The sequence below is a fragment of the Suricata suricatta genome, chromosome 1, assembly GCF_006229205.1.
Source record: "Suricata suricatta isolate VVHF042 chromosome 1, meerkat_22Aug2017_6uvM2_HiC, whole genome shotgun sequence".
In the NCBI taxonomy this organism is placed as follows: Eukaryota; Metazoa; Chordata; class Mammalia; order Carnivora; family Herpestidae; genus Suricata; species Suricata suricatta.
Genome location: NC_043700.1, coordinates 5,821,947 through 5,837,167, shown reverse-complemented (window position 1 = coordinate 5,837,167; position 15,221 = coordinate 5,821,947). Strand labels below are relative to the sequence as shown.

General features: G+C 44.7%; 1 protein-coding gene across 3 annotated transcripts in view; it reads right to left on the bottom strand.

The window, feature by feature from the left end:
- Positions 1-4,227: 4,227 nt before the first annotated feature.
- Positions 4,228-15,221, bottom strand: part of MCPH1 (microcephalin 1) — a 249,437-nt gene continuing 238,443 nt past the window's right edge. For all 3 annotated transcript variants that reach the window (XM_029933720.1, XM_029933729.1, XM_029933739.1), the window contains one exon: positions 4,228-4,591. In XM_029933720.1, coding sequence (XP_029789580.1) covers positions 4,536-4,591 — 56 coding nt within the window. In that variant the 3' untranslated portion in view covers positions 4,228-4,535. The remainder of the gene's footprint in view (positions 4,592-15,221) is intronic.

Here is a 15,221-nt window from a genome sequence, read left to right as displayed (position 1 = left end):
AGTGGGTGTTAAAGTCTCCTACTATTATGGTATTATGGTGGTATTATCAATTGTTTATGTGTGTGGTTAACTGATTTATATATTTGGGTGCTCTCGGGTTAGAGGTATAAATATTTATAAGTGTTAAATCTTTTTGGTGGAAAGAGCCCTTATTATGTTTTCCTTCTTCATCTCTTGTTACAGTCTTGGTTTTAAAATCTAGTTTGTCTGATATAAGTGTGGCTACTCCAGCTTTCTTTTGACATCCATTAGCATGATAGTTGGATCTCCATCCCCTTCCTTTCAATTTCCAGGTATATTTAGGTCTAAAACGAATCTCTTATATGCAGCATATAGATGGCTCTTATTATTTTTTTTAATCCATTCTGATACCCTGTGTCTTTTGATTGGAGCATTTAGTTCACTTACATTTAGAGTGATTGTTGAAAGATACGAATTTAGTGCCATTGTGTTGCATGTAGAGTTGGTGTTTCAAATAACGTTCTCTGGTCATTTCCAGTTTTTGTTGCATTTGACCTTTTTTGTTTTGTTTTGTTTCTCCAAAGGGTCCTCCTTAAAGTTTCTCGTAGGGATGGTGTAGTGGTCATAGATTCCTTTAGTTTTTGTTTGTCTGGGAAGCTCTTTATCTCTCCTTCTATTTTGAATGACATCCTTGCTGGATAAGGCTGCATATTTTTCCTATTCCACACATTGAATATATCTTGCTATTTCTTTCTAGCCTATCAAATTTCTGCAGACAGATCTTCTTCAAAGCTGACCTGTCTTCCTTTGTAGGTTAAGGAGTTATTTTCCATCATTTTTTTTCAGAATTCTTTCCCTGTCTGTATATTTTTATAAATTTGACTATGACATGGTTGGTATGGTCAGTTTTTGTTGAATCTAATGGGAGTTCTCTGTGCTTCTTGGACTTTGATGTCTGTGTCTTCCCCAGATTAGGAAAGTTTTGTGCTGTAATTTCCTCACATAAACTTTCCATTTATCTCTTTCTTCTTCTGGGATTCCTATGATTAGAATATTATTCCTTTTTAATAAGTCACCAAGTTCTCTAAGTCTTATATAATGATCTTTGGCCTTCTTTATTTCTGCTTCATTATTTTCCATAAATTTATCTTCTATCTCAGTGATTCACTGCTCTGTTTTGTCCATCCTTGCTGTCACAACATCCATTCAAGATTGCATCTCAGTTGTAGCATTTTTAATTTCGGCCTGACTAGATTTTTGTTCTTTCATCTCCCCAGAAAGGGATTCTCCAATGTCTTCTATGCTTTTTTCCAACCCCAGCTAGTCTTACAATCGTGGTTTTAAGTTATAGTTTCTCAACTATAAAGGTATCTGTGTTGGCTAAATGTCTGGCTGTCATTTTGGGGTGACTTCTTCCATGTTGTCATCTTGGAAGAAGAAAAAGATGAATAAAAGAAAAAAGAAAAATTAAAAAATAAGAAACAAACAAAATCAAACAAAGGAAATTAGAGCCTAGGTGTGTTTCATGCTTGTTGAAGGAAGCTTGATAGATTAGATGAAAAAGAGAGAGGAAAAAAAAGTTAAAAAATATTTAAACTTAAAATTGTAAATAGAATTAAAAAATAGAAATAAAAAATAAAAAAATACTTGTTCTTTCTGCATCCAAGAAAGAGAAAGAAAAGAGAAAATAACCTAAGCAAAAACAGAAACAAAGTAAACAAATGAACAGACCAGCAAACAGAAAGAAACCCCAATGAAGTTACATCGAGTTTCCCCTGGAACCGACCTGTGAAGCCTCTGTAGTGACTACGGGAAGCAGACTTGGCTGGTCTTCTGGGGGGTGCGGGTGGGCGGGGCTTGGTGTGACAGCTCCGTTCTCCACTGGGGGTGCTGCTGAGTTCACGGGGCATCAGTGTGGTGTGCGTGTGCGTGTGCGTGTGCAGGGGAGGTGGAAATGGCTTCACCCAGGCACCCAGTCTCTGCCCCAGCAACTCTGATCTCATCTACCCGAGCTCAAGCACCCCTCATTTTTCTCAGGCCTCATCCCCTCCCCGCCTCTACCCTGTCCGTGTCCAAGCAGGCCGCCTGCCAGGTGGCACCTTCCTCCAGAGTTTTATCTCAGATGGGGCTGTGTTTCGACACCCCTCACTTCAGGGGACCCTCCCCCCGGGCTTGGACTCCCGCCAGCTCTCTGGGCGAGGGTCTCACTGAGCAATGGCTGGGTGCCAGCTTGCTCCAGGAAATGTTCGTGCCATCACACAGCAGCAGAGGCTCAGAGATGACGGCCCATCACAGCGCAGCTGGCAGCGGTCCCCTGCACTTTGGCATCTTTGTCCCAGGGCCAGCAAACGTGGCTGCTCTCAGGGGTCCCCAGGGATCTTCGTGGGGAGGCCATAGGCCTCTGCCAAATGCCCTCCAATCGGGGACTGCTGCTCCCGGTGGGGCAGGCCCCCTTCCTGCCCTGGGGATTCACCTGCTTCCTTGCCCGAGCACCGCCAGACGCCGGGCTCCGAACTGCAGACTCCGTGCTCCACTGTTCAGAGTCCTGGGGTATCGAAACCCTCCCCTTTCTTCCCGTCGGTGGTTCTGGGGAGCAGATCTCCTATTCGGTCCCCTGAGAGTGTTTTCATGCTTTCTCTCCAGCTGCCTCTTGGAGAAGTGCTTCTCTTCGTGGCACCCACTCACTGCACTCCCTTCTCTCTCCTGCTCCCTCCCTCCTTAGCTTCTCTCTCCCCCAACTCATCTCGCCACCCCCACCCCCACCGCATGAGTTCTGTGGCTCAAGTTACGCAGACTTCGTGTTAATCCTCAGATCAGTTTCCAAGGTGTTCTAACAGTTTTGGTGCCGGTGTAGCCGGTGTAGCCGTGTCAGGGAGGGACAATCTCAGGTCCCCGGGCCCCTCCGCCTTCTTCTCAGGAAGCCGTTCTCAGCGTCAGGAATGTAGTCTCAATTCCAGCTGTGGATGGTTTATTGTAGCAGATGGACAACTCAGTTATGTAAATTCCATACGCTGTTATCTTGCTACACTTGCTCTGTACAGTATCCTTACAATTTTCTACACTTAGGATCCTGTGACCTGAAATTTCCGATCGGCATGCCTTAATTCTTTTTTCTTGCTGCCTGCTCTTGGTATATTCAGCCATAAAATCGTACATAGAAATGGTGAGAACCACCTACCTTTCAAAATTAAAAAAAAAATAGAATTTTGAGATAGTCTTTGGGCGCCTGGGTGGCTCAGTCGGTTAAGTGTCCGACTTTGGCTCAGGTCATGATCTCACAGCTTATGGGCTTGAGTCCCGCATCAAGCTCTGTGCTGACAGCTCAGAGCCTGGAGCTGCTTCACATTCTGTGTCTCCTCTCTCTGTCCCTCCCCTGCTCCTGCTCTTGCTCTCTTAAAAATAAATATAAAAAAACCCAAACAATTCTGAGATATTCTTAACTCTGTGTGTTTTAGGTCAGGGATTGCTAACTTTGAAGGTAGTCGGGATTAAGTGAGGAACCACGTTATGAGATGGCTAGTCTAAGTCCTGGCACAGGTCAGTGCCCTCATAAAGTGCTGCGTTCTAGAAAGAGGCTCTCGGCTGGCCGCTGCAGGCCCGCACCGGGGATCGGGACTGGGCACTGGGGACGGGTGGTCGGCGGCCGACGGCGCCGTTTGTGGCGGTGTCCCCATGAGTTCGGGGTCCCGAGCGCTCTTCCCGGTGGCCCAGTGCTCCCACGGGTACTGCCCGACACGGTCTACAACGTGGAAGGAGGGGAGTTGTACTGAGGGGCTGTAGCTGGGGCAGGAGGAATAGGAGGGGGTTATTTGGTGCGTATATTATATGAAAATTAAAATTCTTGCCCTGTGCATTTCTGTCTTCTTCCTGCAAGGTTTATTCTAGAAGTGGTTGCAGTCTCTTTGGGGAGGGCTGGAGACTGTTAAGGCGGGAGTAACAGCGGAGATGGGCAGCGGCCAACGAAGGGCGGGGACGGGGTCCGGGGTGTTGGTGGCGCCCTCAGCCTTGCTGGGCCGCGGCCCTTCTCCCCTGCGGGAGGGGCCGGTCCGCGGGCACGCGGTCTCCGTGGGCAGGGCCGCCCTCCCGCACACTAAGGTGGAGAAGCGGGGCTCCTCTGGCGGCATTAATTACTGCAAAGCTCCTAGCCTGTGTTCGTTCACTACGTCCTTCATAGCCAGTGTACGCTACATCCCTTAAAGTCTTAGAGTCAACCAAGAAACTTGGGGGGTTGTTTGATCTCCATAATGAAACAATTCCCACTCTCCATTTAACACTACGGGTGCTTTAATGACCGAGGTTCTGTGAGCTTTCAATCATGATCATGATTAAAACACTAAGATTGGCAGTATACAGAAAAGGCCCCAGTAGGCTGGCCAGTGCTTCTTTAAAACACATCCAATCAACAGGAAGTTGCATAAAAGAGCTTCTTTATATAAAAACCACAAGGCAAACAGGTGATGGTGTCAAAAGGCATCGTTTCCGTGTCCTTCCCCTCTCTTCAGGTTTTGCTCATGTGAATGTCCAAGAAAACTCTGTGAGCTGCTGGCAGTGGCCTGTGCTGACCGAGGGCTCCGTCACTGAAGCAGCAGGTACTTTTCAGAGGCACAGACCTGGTGCTGAGTGATGGAATCTAGGGAGAGAGAAAAGCAGGTTAGCATTTATAAAGGCCAACCACGCGGTAAAATAACAACCTTATACATATGCAAAGTCATATTTTAAAATCTTAGGCAGTGTAGAGCGGCACTGTATGTGTCCACATGTCCATATAGCACATGTGACTATTCCAAAGAAAGGGGCAGCTGGGTGGCTCAGTCGGTTAAGCCTCCAACCCTTGGTTTAGGCTCAGGTCACAGTCTCACAGTTCATGAGTTCGAGCCCCACATCAGGCTCTGCACTGATGGTGCAGATCTTGCTTGGGATTCTCTCTTTGCCCACCCCCCCTCAAAATAAATAAACTTTAAAATAAAATGAAAATAAAATTAAAAAAAATTAAGTTAAACAGTCACGCCACATTTTAAGTGCTCAATAGGTGCACATCCTAGAGACACAGCGTATAGAGGGGTCCCCATCATGGAAGAACGTTCTGTGAGATGAGTGGCAGGTTTGCTGGCCCACGGTGGGGGAGACCAGGGCTCCAACCTCCCTTCGCTACGGAAAGTGCTCTCTGGGACAAGGCAATGTGTGTATAAATACACGAGTTTTAGTTTCGGCCCCACCGACACTTTCTAGGCTGTGTATCTACCAATCTACATCCTGTCTACCTGCTGAGTATACAGAGGACAGAGGGAGTAGGGAAGCACAGTTTCTATAACTCAGGTCTGCATGTTCAAGTTGAAGAAGCTGGACTAGTCCTGTCAGTTTGAAAGCCTATGATTTTATGAAAATCATAAAAAGTCACCTGGTCCAGGGTAGGCTGCGGGAGGATGGGCCAGCAGGGGACTGTACTGCCCTCAGCCCAACTTCTAGGAGAATGATTGAAGAATGAAATGGGTCGGCAGCACTGGTTGAATTACAAACTAAATTATAGTTAACTTACTTTTTAAAATTTATTTTCATTTTTTGAGAGAGGGAGGGAGGGAGGGAGGGAATCCCAAGCAGCCTCCATTGTCAGTTAGGAGCCCAACAAGGAGCTCTATCCCACGGCCCTGGGATCATGATCTGACCCAAAGTCAGATGCTTAGCTGACTGGGCCACCCAGGTCCCTCTTCAGTTACCTTCCTGATTACACCTATTATCCACAGGGACAGACAAATGATACTGAAGAACTTTAAGACATCATGATGATGAATGATAGCACGGAAAGTCAAAACATAGCTTTGTTCTATGAATACGGGGAAATTGGAAGGAAAAGTGCACATCTTAGCTGTAGCTCCAGATTGTGTCCCGAAGGTAGCGGTCACCTGCTCAGTACAACCGCACTCCACACAAGAGGTCTGAGCTGGTGAGCGGGGGTGATACAGACATTATAGATCACTAAAATAATATATCCGACAGAGCTACACAGTTATTAGTACTAAGCAAAACCACTGGTCTCCACACACAGTGAATAGTATTTTAGAATTAGACCTTTATTCGTGGTATGTGTTGTACATATTTTCTGTCATTCACCTTTTGACTTGCCTTATGCACAAAAGTTTTTATTTCGTGTATGCATTCAGATCATGTAAATCTGTTACTGCAGTTGGACTTTGAATCATTGGTAGAAAGCTTTTCCTTCTACTCAGTTTTAAAGCATAGCAGTCATAGTTTCTTCCAGCTTGTAAAACCCTGTAAGTTCAATTTTTATACTTAGATTTCTGACAGGATGTCATTTTCCAAAGCTAGAACAGATTACAAAAAGGGTAGCAATTTTTAAAATTAATCTAAAATGGAATATAATGCAAAAAGGCCAAATACATCTTTTAAAAAAGTGGCACACTTATTCTGACATTTATATAAAAGAAAAAATACACAGGGAAGACAATTTTAGAAAAAAAAAGGAATGAGAGACAGTCTGACATGCTAGATATCAAAACACATGATAAAATCAGAGTAGTAAAACAGTAGGTAACCTAGCACAGAAGAGCTAAATAGACCAATGGGAAAGTCTGGAAACGCGGCCACGTGTATACTGGCATTGAACCGACGAGCCACAGGGCATTCCAAATCAGCGCAGAAGGGACGAGGCGCTACGCAGACGGGAAGCTCCCCTTCACGTCACACAGTGAGTACGTTACAGATGAACTAAAGCGGCAAGCATTTTAAAAAGAATGGAAGTATTAATAGAAATAAGAGATGAGTTCTAAAGCTCAGCAGGTAGAGATGACCTTCCAAAGTGAGGCCCAAATTCAGGCACCTCAGGGAATAAGGCATTTGAAACCATGAAGAGTAATAACTAAATATTAAAACCTCTGTGACACAGAATACACAATAAACAAAATTAAGAATGAGACAGATGGAGAGAATTTTACACTTAGACCACAGAGTGAGGGTCCATATTCTAGACATATTCCATAGGATAGCAGGAAAAGGAAAAATAGCCCAATTTAAAAATAGGCCACTGATAAGGATAGGCAACCCATGAAATACAGCTCCTTCTCTAATTATCCATACTCACTAGTAATTCAGTACTTAGGGACCAACAAAGTAACTAATGACATCTATTTGTTTAATGCATCAGGTCACCAGAAATTAAAAATATGGGTAATGTCCAGTCCTGGTGGGGATGTGGGGGAAACGCAGATGTCCATATGCTGTAGGAGCGTGACCTGGCACAGCCGTGGGCATCCAAACTTACAAGAACACGTAAGCGGGGGCACAGTGATGTCACGCCACAAATCTGCTCTACACCAACACACAGGCCTGGGATTGGGCTGGGATAATTACAGCTCAAAGTAATCTCTTAAAATTGAATTCAAACTGTTCCAGTTAGAACACACACACACACAGTGTAGAATAGAAACGGTGGAAATCACCCCAAACACCTAAAAATCAGGAGTGCATGGATTAATTCCACCTCCTCCAACAGTTAGAAAGAAGGAAGTAGCTGTGTGTGCGAAAATGGAAGCTTTCCTAAATACAGTCAAATAAAAACTCAAGAAACGATATGTGACCCTCCATTTACAGAAGAATCCTCAAGAAACACATAGGTTTATACACATTTATTTCTATTTAAGAATGTTCTAAAAAGTCTAAAAAACACTCTTCCAGCCTTACTGTAGTAGAAGGAAGGGTTGTAAGATTTGGGGACTCTATGGCTCTATTCCAATTCTTTGACCATGTGACCGAGTGTCACTCCACACACCCATGCATGCATGCATCCATTCATTCATTCCCTCATTCATGTATTCATTCACTGTGGTGGAGAAAAAGGTTGACATGAGAAGGAGCAAGTTTTAAATTTAGCTAAAATAGAACCCTAAAGGGGACCTCACAAAAAGTCTGTGGCTGGCCCCTCACGCCTGGGATGGTGGGCTCTGTGATGGTCCTATCTGAGGAATTAACCCATGAACTTTCGAGAAATGGTACCGAGGCATGTGCAGTGTTGCGCCTAAGTGTATGGTAAGCAAAGCAGGGATTCAGAGCAGAAGAGCACGTGACTGCGGAGTGATGGCTGGCAGCCAGGAAGCCACGTCCGGGGAGCCCTCCTGTCTCCAAGCTCCCAAATGTAAACACACACGTGAAAAAGGACTTCTACCCAAGTTCACTTGTCATCTAAAGATGGTCCCATCCAACATTCCAGCGTCACGTCATATGAATAGCCCTCTAACACCCCATCAAATGTGACCAATAGCACAGATGTTTGAGCAATGCCAGTCCTGGCCAGCGGAGAGTGACAGATGTACACGAGACCCTCCCGTTAAATTTGCACTGGAAAGAAAACAGGTTGTGTTTTATTTTAACAGGGTTATTTAGCAGGTCTTGGTGCACGTCGTGCACAAGGTAAAGTTTACTGGCCTTGCCTCTGTGTGGTCCGATGATTAGGAGAGTGAAGAACGTGCTGCTCGCTGGTTTTTATAGTCTGGTGGGCAAGCCACTTTCTTCATCTAAAACTCCAATTGCCAAGAGCCAAATGTGGCTAACGGTTCTGTGTACAGAGAGTGCTGGAACCGTCAGAATGCTGTCGGGAGCTTTATCTTCGTTTACCACAACCAGCTGACTGTTCTAGAGCTGACGCGTGAGTGGCTGCGTGGCCACCCATTCAATCAAGGAGCCAGCTCTCCGACTCTGTGACTGCAGGTCACCCAGCCTCTGGGAACACTCAGGGCACGGTCCGGACACTGGAGGCTCCCTTAGCAGTAGGCCCCCGCCGGTTACAAATGATCATAAAATCCTTTCTCCTAATGGGCCTGCAGCTGCCCACCGTGTCATTTTCATCCGTTGGTCTCACTTCTCTCTGGAACCACAATGAACGAGACGTCCTCCCCTCTTCTGACGGTGGTCTCGCAGGCTCCTCTTCTGTTTGCTGAATAAACCACTATTCCTTCCGTCCTTCTCCAAGGATCCTGATTTCAAGACACCTCAGTGTTCTCTCAGATGCTTAGATTCAAATCTCGAAGTCATCTGTGACTCCTCTTTCCTAATAAGTCACGTGCAATCTATCAGCAAGGCCACTGGTGCTAGAATTTTTATTTAAAATCTGGCAGTTTCTTACTACCTTCAATGATATTATCCTAAAAGTAACCACAATCATTTATCACCCAAACCACTGCAAGAGCCTGAAACTGCTCTCTCTGCTTCTATTTAAAGATATGTATTATCCTACTTAAAATCCTCTTGCGGGATTTCTAGAACAAAAACCAAACATCTCACCATGGTCTATGAGGGTCTTGAGTGGTCCAGGCTCTGGCTGCTTCTCCAGCGTCATTTCCCATCAGACACTCTAGACTTAATGCCTCTTCTCCTTGTCTACGCTGATCCTGGCTGTTGCTTTGGTCTGAAAGGCCAGTCCTTTAGATCTACGGAGCCCACCCTTCCGTTCATCATTGGGGTCTCAGCTCAAATACAGCCCTTCTGCCAGGAACCAACCTCACTCTCGCTACAAATACTTATACCTGGTTTTCTGCATAGATTGATCACCAACAGGATTTAAAAACAAATTGTCTTAATTAGAATAGAAGTCCTGGGGGGCGCCTGGGTGGCTCAGTCGGTTAAGCCTCTGGCTTCGGCCGCAGGTCAGATCTCACGTTTGTGTGTTCGAGCCCCGCGTTGGGCTCTGTGCTGACAGCTAGCTCAGAGCCTGGAGCCTGCCTCTGGGTCTGTGTCTCCTTCTCTCTCTGCCCCTCCCCCTCTCATGCTCTGTTTCTCTCTGTATCAAAAATAAATAAAACATTAAAAAAAAAAAGGATAGAAGTCCTGGGGCGCCTGGGGGGCTCAGCTGGCTAAGCACCCAACTCTTGTTTTTGGCTCAGGTCATGATCTCATGGTTGTGAGGTCTAGCCCTGCACTGGGCTCTGTGCTGAGAGGAGAGCCTGCTTGGGATTCTCTCTCTCCCTTTCTCTCTACCCCTCGCCTGCTCATGGTCTCTTTCCCTCTCTCAAAATAAATAAAGGAATATTTAAAAAATAGAACATAAGTCCTGTATGTGCTTGTCAGCTCATCTTCTAGTAGTTCCTGGAGTATGTTTGGTGCATGGTTGGTGTTCAGGAAACATAAATTAAATGAGTGAGTGAGCGACTTGACATCATGTGGTGTATTTGAAGGAAACAGCTTGGTCTAAAAGAATGAAGCAGTTCCCAACATTTTATCCTGCTCTGATATTAGGCCGGAGATGTTCACATACTGGATGTTGTCTTTCCAAGAGTAAACAAAGAACTTGGGCTGTGTCATAGACAAGATAGTCTAACAGTTTATTCCTAGTATTCCAACTTTTGCTTCCCACCCAAGATACGTGAGTAAAATGATGTTACTACAGGTATAGCCTTGAATTCACTAGTTTTTCTATTATGTTTTATATTTATTTACTATCAGGCTTAAGAATGCTATGGATTTAACTAAGTGGACTTTATAAAGATCAGTGTTGCTGAATCAGTTGTAATTGTTTCTTGATTCACCCAGATTTTTCTATGTAGATAACTGTATCCTATGCAAATAAGAGGATTTGTCTCTTCCTTCAAAATGCTTATGTTTTCTTTGTATTTCCTTTGTGTGTCTCACCTTATCCCTTTGATTAGGAACCCTAGATCTCTGTTGAAATGAAAGAGTAAGAGCAGACATACGTGTCATAATATTCTTCCTTTTTATGGATGAATAATATTCTATGGTAGGTATAGACCACATTTTGTTTATCCATTCATCCAATTATGGACACCTGAGTGGACACATTATGGCTATTGTGAATAATATGGACATACAGCCAGAAATGAAGTTGCTAGATCACATGGTAGTTTCATTTAATTTTTAAGGAATCACCATACTGTCTCCCACAGTGGCTGTACCATTTTACATTCCCACCAACCGTGCACATGGTTCCAATTTCTCTACATCCTCAACAATGCTTACTTTTTGTTTGGTTTGGTTTTGATGGTACTCACTGTATTGGGTGCCCAGGGGTGCCTCACTGTGATTTTGATCCGCATTTCCCAGTCTGATTAGTGATGAGGAATATCTTTTCATGTGCTTCTTGGCCATTTGGGTATCTTCTCTGGAGCAATGTCTAGTCAAGGAAGTCCTTGGACCATTTTTCAATTAGTTTTTCATTGTTGTTGAACTGTAGAATTTCTTCATATTTTTTAGATATGCACCTCTATTTTTGCAAATATTTTCCCATTTCACAGGTTGCCTTTTCATGTGGTTGATTGTGTTCCTTTATGCATGGAAGTGTTTTTTTAAACCTGTTTTTACATTTGTTGCCTACCTTGTAGCATTTGAAAGCAGTGAGTGCCTTTTTTCCTGCATGTGTTCCAAGTCACGGAGACAAAGTGAGCACGTCCGTCTTCCAGGTGGCTCCCAGGCAGACTGGACCAAGGAGGGTCTGCCTTTGAGGAAAGGAGACCAAGACTGTGGGGCAGGAGTAAGGAGCCATAAAACTTCCCTAATGCTGTGAACACAGCTTTGCTTGTTTGGGTTTTCGCCTGGTTGCTGTAAACCTTTTGTTGTTTTCCAGTATCCCTACAGACTTGGTTCAGACAGAGTTGGTTCTGTTTGGGGTATTTTGTTTTGGTGTTTCTGTAGGGAAGATGGGAGCTTGGATCTTCTTAGTCTGTCATTTTGCTGACATCACTCTGTGCAGGTGTCTTTTTTGATGGGTGGTGAGAAGCACACTTTTGATTTTTTTTTAATTAGAAAAGTAAATAATAATGTTTTACTTATTCCAAGAAAGTGGGCACACAAGCAGGAGGCCAGATCTCACGAACCGTGAGATCATGACCTGAGCCGAAATCAAGCGTTCGATATTCAACCAACTGAACCACTCAGGTGCCCCTTACTCCGTCTTTTAAACGGTTGAAATGATTCAGATTTCCTATTTCTTGAGTCAATTCTGGTAATGTTTCTCTAGAAATTCCCCATCTTACCTTGTTTCAATTCCTTGGTATACATTCATCCAGCAAGCTCTCGTGACTTGGAAACATCCTCACAGGATCTGTAGCAGCAGTACCAGTTTTGTTCTTAGGACTGTTCTCTGGGCCCTTTTCTCTTCCTTTCTCTATCAATACTGCTAGGATTTCAACTACTGATTTTTCTCCCCAAAGAACTCTTTTTAATCTCTTAAAAAACTTACTTTTGATATATTTTAATTAATCATTTCCTCCTGCGTTCTTTTGTATTTGTTGCTATGTATTCATTCATCTTCAAGCATCAAAATTTAATGAGAATAGAATTTTAAAAAAATGAGGTAATTTAATTCAAATATTTTTTTTCTCTTCCTGAAAACTGGGAACAGCCTCTTGTTATTTTACTTGGACGTTGGACCCTTCGGTCACAGCTAGCGTCTGTGGTGCACAATTCGAGTCCTCTGCTGTCCTCTGCACAGACGAAGAGGAGTCCGTTTACCAACGGTAGAGTTAAGATCATTTCACAAAGTTAGACTCTGGGAAGACGGTGACTAGGAACGCCGGATCCTCACTTCACCCGGTGGTTCTGAGGGAGAGATTCAGATCTCTCTGTTTCTTCATCGAGAAAAGAAACCGATTTCTACCGAGATCTAAGAATTCTTTTCCAGCCGTGTTCATCTGCTGGGGTGGCCGCACCCAAATACCACACCCTGGGCCGCTTAAGCAACAGAAATCTACTGTCTCACAGCTCTGGAGGCCAGAAGTCCGAGATTAAGGTGCCAGCAGGTCTGGTTTCTCCTGAGGCCTGTCTCCTTGGCTTGTGGATCCCGGGGTCTCGTCTCTGCTTCCAAGGACACCAGTCCTGCTGGGTCAGGGCTCTACTCTAACCTCCAGTACCTCTTTTGAGGCCCTGGCTCCAAGCATAGTCCCGTTCTAAGGTCCCGAGGGTTAGGACTTCAACACAGTGGGTTTTGGGGGATACCAGTTAGCTCATAAACAATGGTCTATCACTTTAGGTTCTATGACACTCAGTGTTAATTGGCTAACATGCAACAGTGCAGGAATGGAAGTTCCGCATGCTCCAGTGTTAAATACGAGGCCAATGTGCAAAGATGGCTTAAACTGCTGGCAACATCCCATTAGGGGGCTGAGCTTTGAAGTTTCTTTTATGGCTGTTACCCTACTGGCCCAGACGCAGGGCTGAAGTTAACACGGCAGCACTTGCAAAGGGCTCGTGAATCTGTACACAAGACAGTCTTGTGAACCTGTCAGAACCAAAATGCTCAGCACTGGCATGTAAGTGGCCGACTGGATTCCCCACATGGATGGCCGCATTTCTGGTTATGGATATAAAATGTCGCCGTGGTCGCACAACTTCCTGTTCCCGGTCGAATATGTAATTGATTGTCCTGTTCTACTTTGTTTTTTGTTCCTAAGTGAGGCTTAAAAATGGTCTTGGCTAGTAAGGTGCAGAGAAGGGTCTTCAATTTCCCACATTGTCTGCTTGTCTTTAAAATGCTTTTGAACTTTTCTATCATGGTTAATGCTCACATCCAGTGACTGGAGGTCAGAAGTATAAATTTAACAAAGGGAAGCCAAGTGAGACAGGTTAGGAAATTTCAAAGATAACCATCTAGGACCACTAGTTGACCAATGAATCCAATTAAAGGGAAATCTACTTTCTGAGCACACTCTTCCCATATCTTTCCAAGGCTAACATGCATGGTTCCAGCAGCTAGCCGTTAATTGGAAAGAAAAAAAGGCTATATATATATATTTTACAAAAGCCATGTATTTCTTAAAACCTTAAACATGCAAGATGTTGAAATTATAAAATGTCACAAATCAGCTTTAGCTCTTATTCATGTCTAGCCTATTAGATTTCATCCATTTGAGAACAACTCAGGGTCTGAGACTGTGCCTTAAAGGTGGACCGTCACCTTCTGCATGGTGCGGAGCTCCTGGGCATGGAAGCCACGGTATGAGGGGACAGACCTGCCTTTCCTTCCTCTTCTTCCTCTTCCCATCCTCGGCAAATGGCCTCCCCTCCACGTGCCTGGTTGCTTCCCTGTGCAGTAAACATGTGGACTACGAGGGACTTGAAGAACCCTGATGTTAGCTGGCTAATCACGCACCCCAAGGGCTGAGCCTCCTGAGTGGCCTTGGTCTAACAAAATGCCATGTTCAAGAGCGTGCACTTTCCTGGGCCTCGCTCTGTGGTCAGCCGTCCAGGGAAACAATGATCTCTGCTGGCCGGCAAAAGGCCCACAGGCTATCAGAGATCTTTTTCCTGAAAACGTTGACATGGGGAGACATTAAAATCAAATGCTTTTTATAAGTTATAAGGAAATCATGCTGAGGCTAATTTTTCCCCCTTTGGCAACACTGTTGAGCACATTACTCTATGTTCCCACAATAGCATAAAATGTGTGTCTTATCACTTGAACGTGGCCCCGACAATAAAAGGGCGCCCGAGACTGGAAATATGTCTTCTGAGAAAGGCCAAACCAGCCTTCAGTGAAAGGCCAAACCAGCCTTCAGTGATAACACCAACTAGGGATGAAGAGCATGAAAAGAAATGATTACAGCACAAAAATTCGCAGGCGAGTGATGAATGTGCTGAGGTCCCGGGGCTCCCAGCCCCTCCGGAAAGCCTCACTTAAGAAGCCAGCCAAGTTACTTGGGGCTTTTGCGTCTTAGTTTCTTGACATGTAAAATGGGAATTCTATTCTCTGGGTGTGCTGGGGAAAAGAAAATTACTGGAAAATGCTTCCATTCCAATGTCAGGTAAAGGTAACATGGTGTTTCCTGGTGCCGGGAATTTGGTTTTTGTTTTCCTGTTTATTTTCATACATATTCAAGTGCCCACAAGTATTTTCTTTCTCAAAAATCCCCATTTCTCCTTCTGGTTGAATGATTCATCGAGAATCTTGGCCTAAGTATACTGCTGTTTCAGGGAAAATGGACTCTGGGGACTGAATTGGGAACACAGTCACGGCCCTTCAAACAACCTCGTCACAAGGCATCTCAGCACGTGTGAGGCTCTCCGTGGAGCAGATGAGTAAGACGTGGCTTCCATTTCACACGGGCGGTCCTGTCTGGACATCTCCCGACTTCACACAGTTCTGTGCCTGCAGCCAGGAGGGTGAGCGGGCTGAATGCTCCGTGGTGGCTCTGAGCAGCGTCCTCCAGGAACTAGAGACCTTCAGAGAGAGTCCTACACCGGGATACTCATTCGGCAGTTTTGTTTCTTTGTTTGCTTTTAAACAGAAATGTTGGATCAAACAG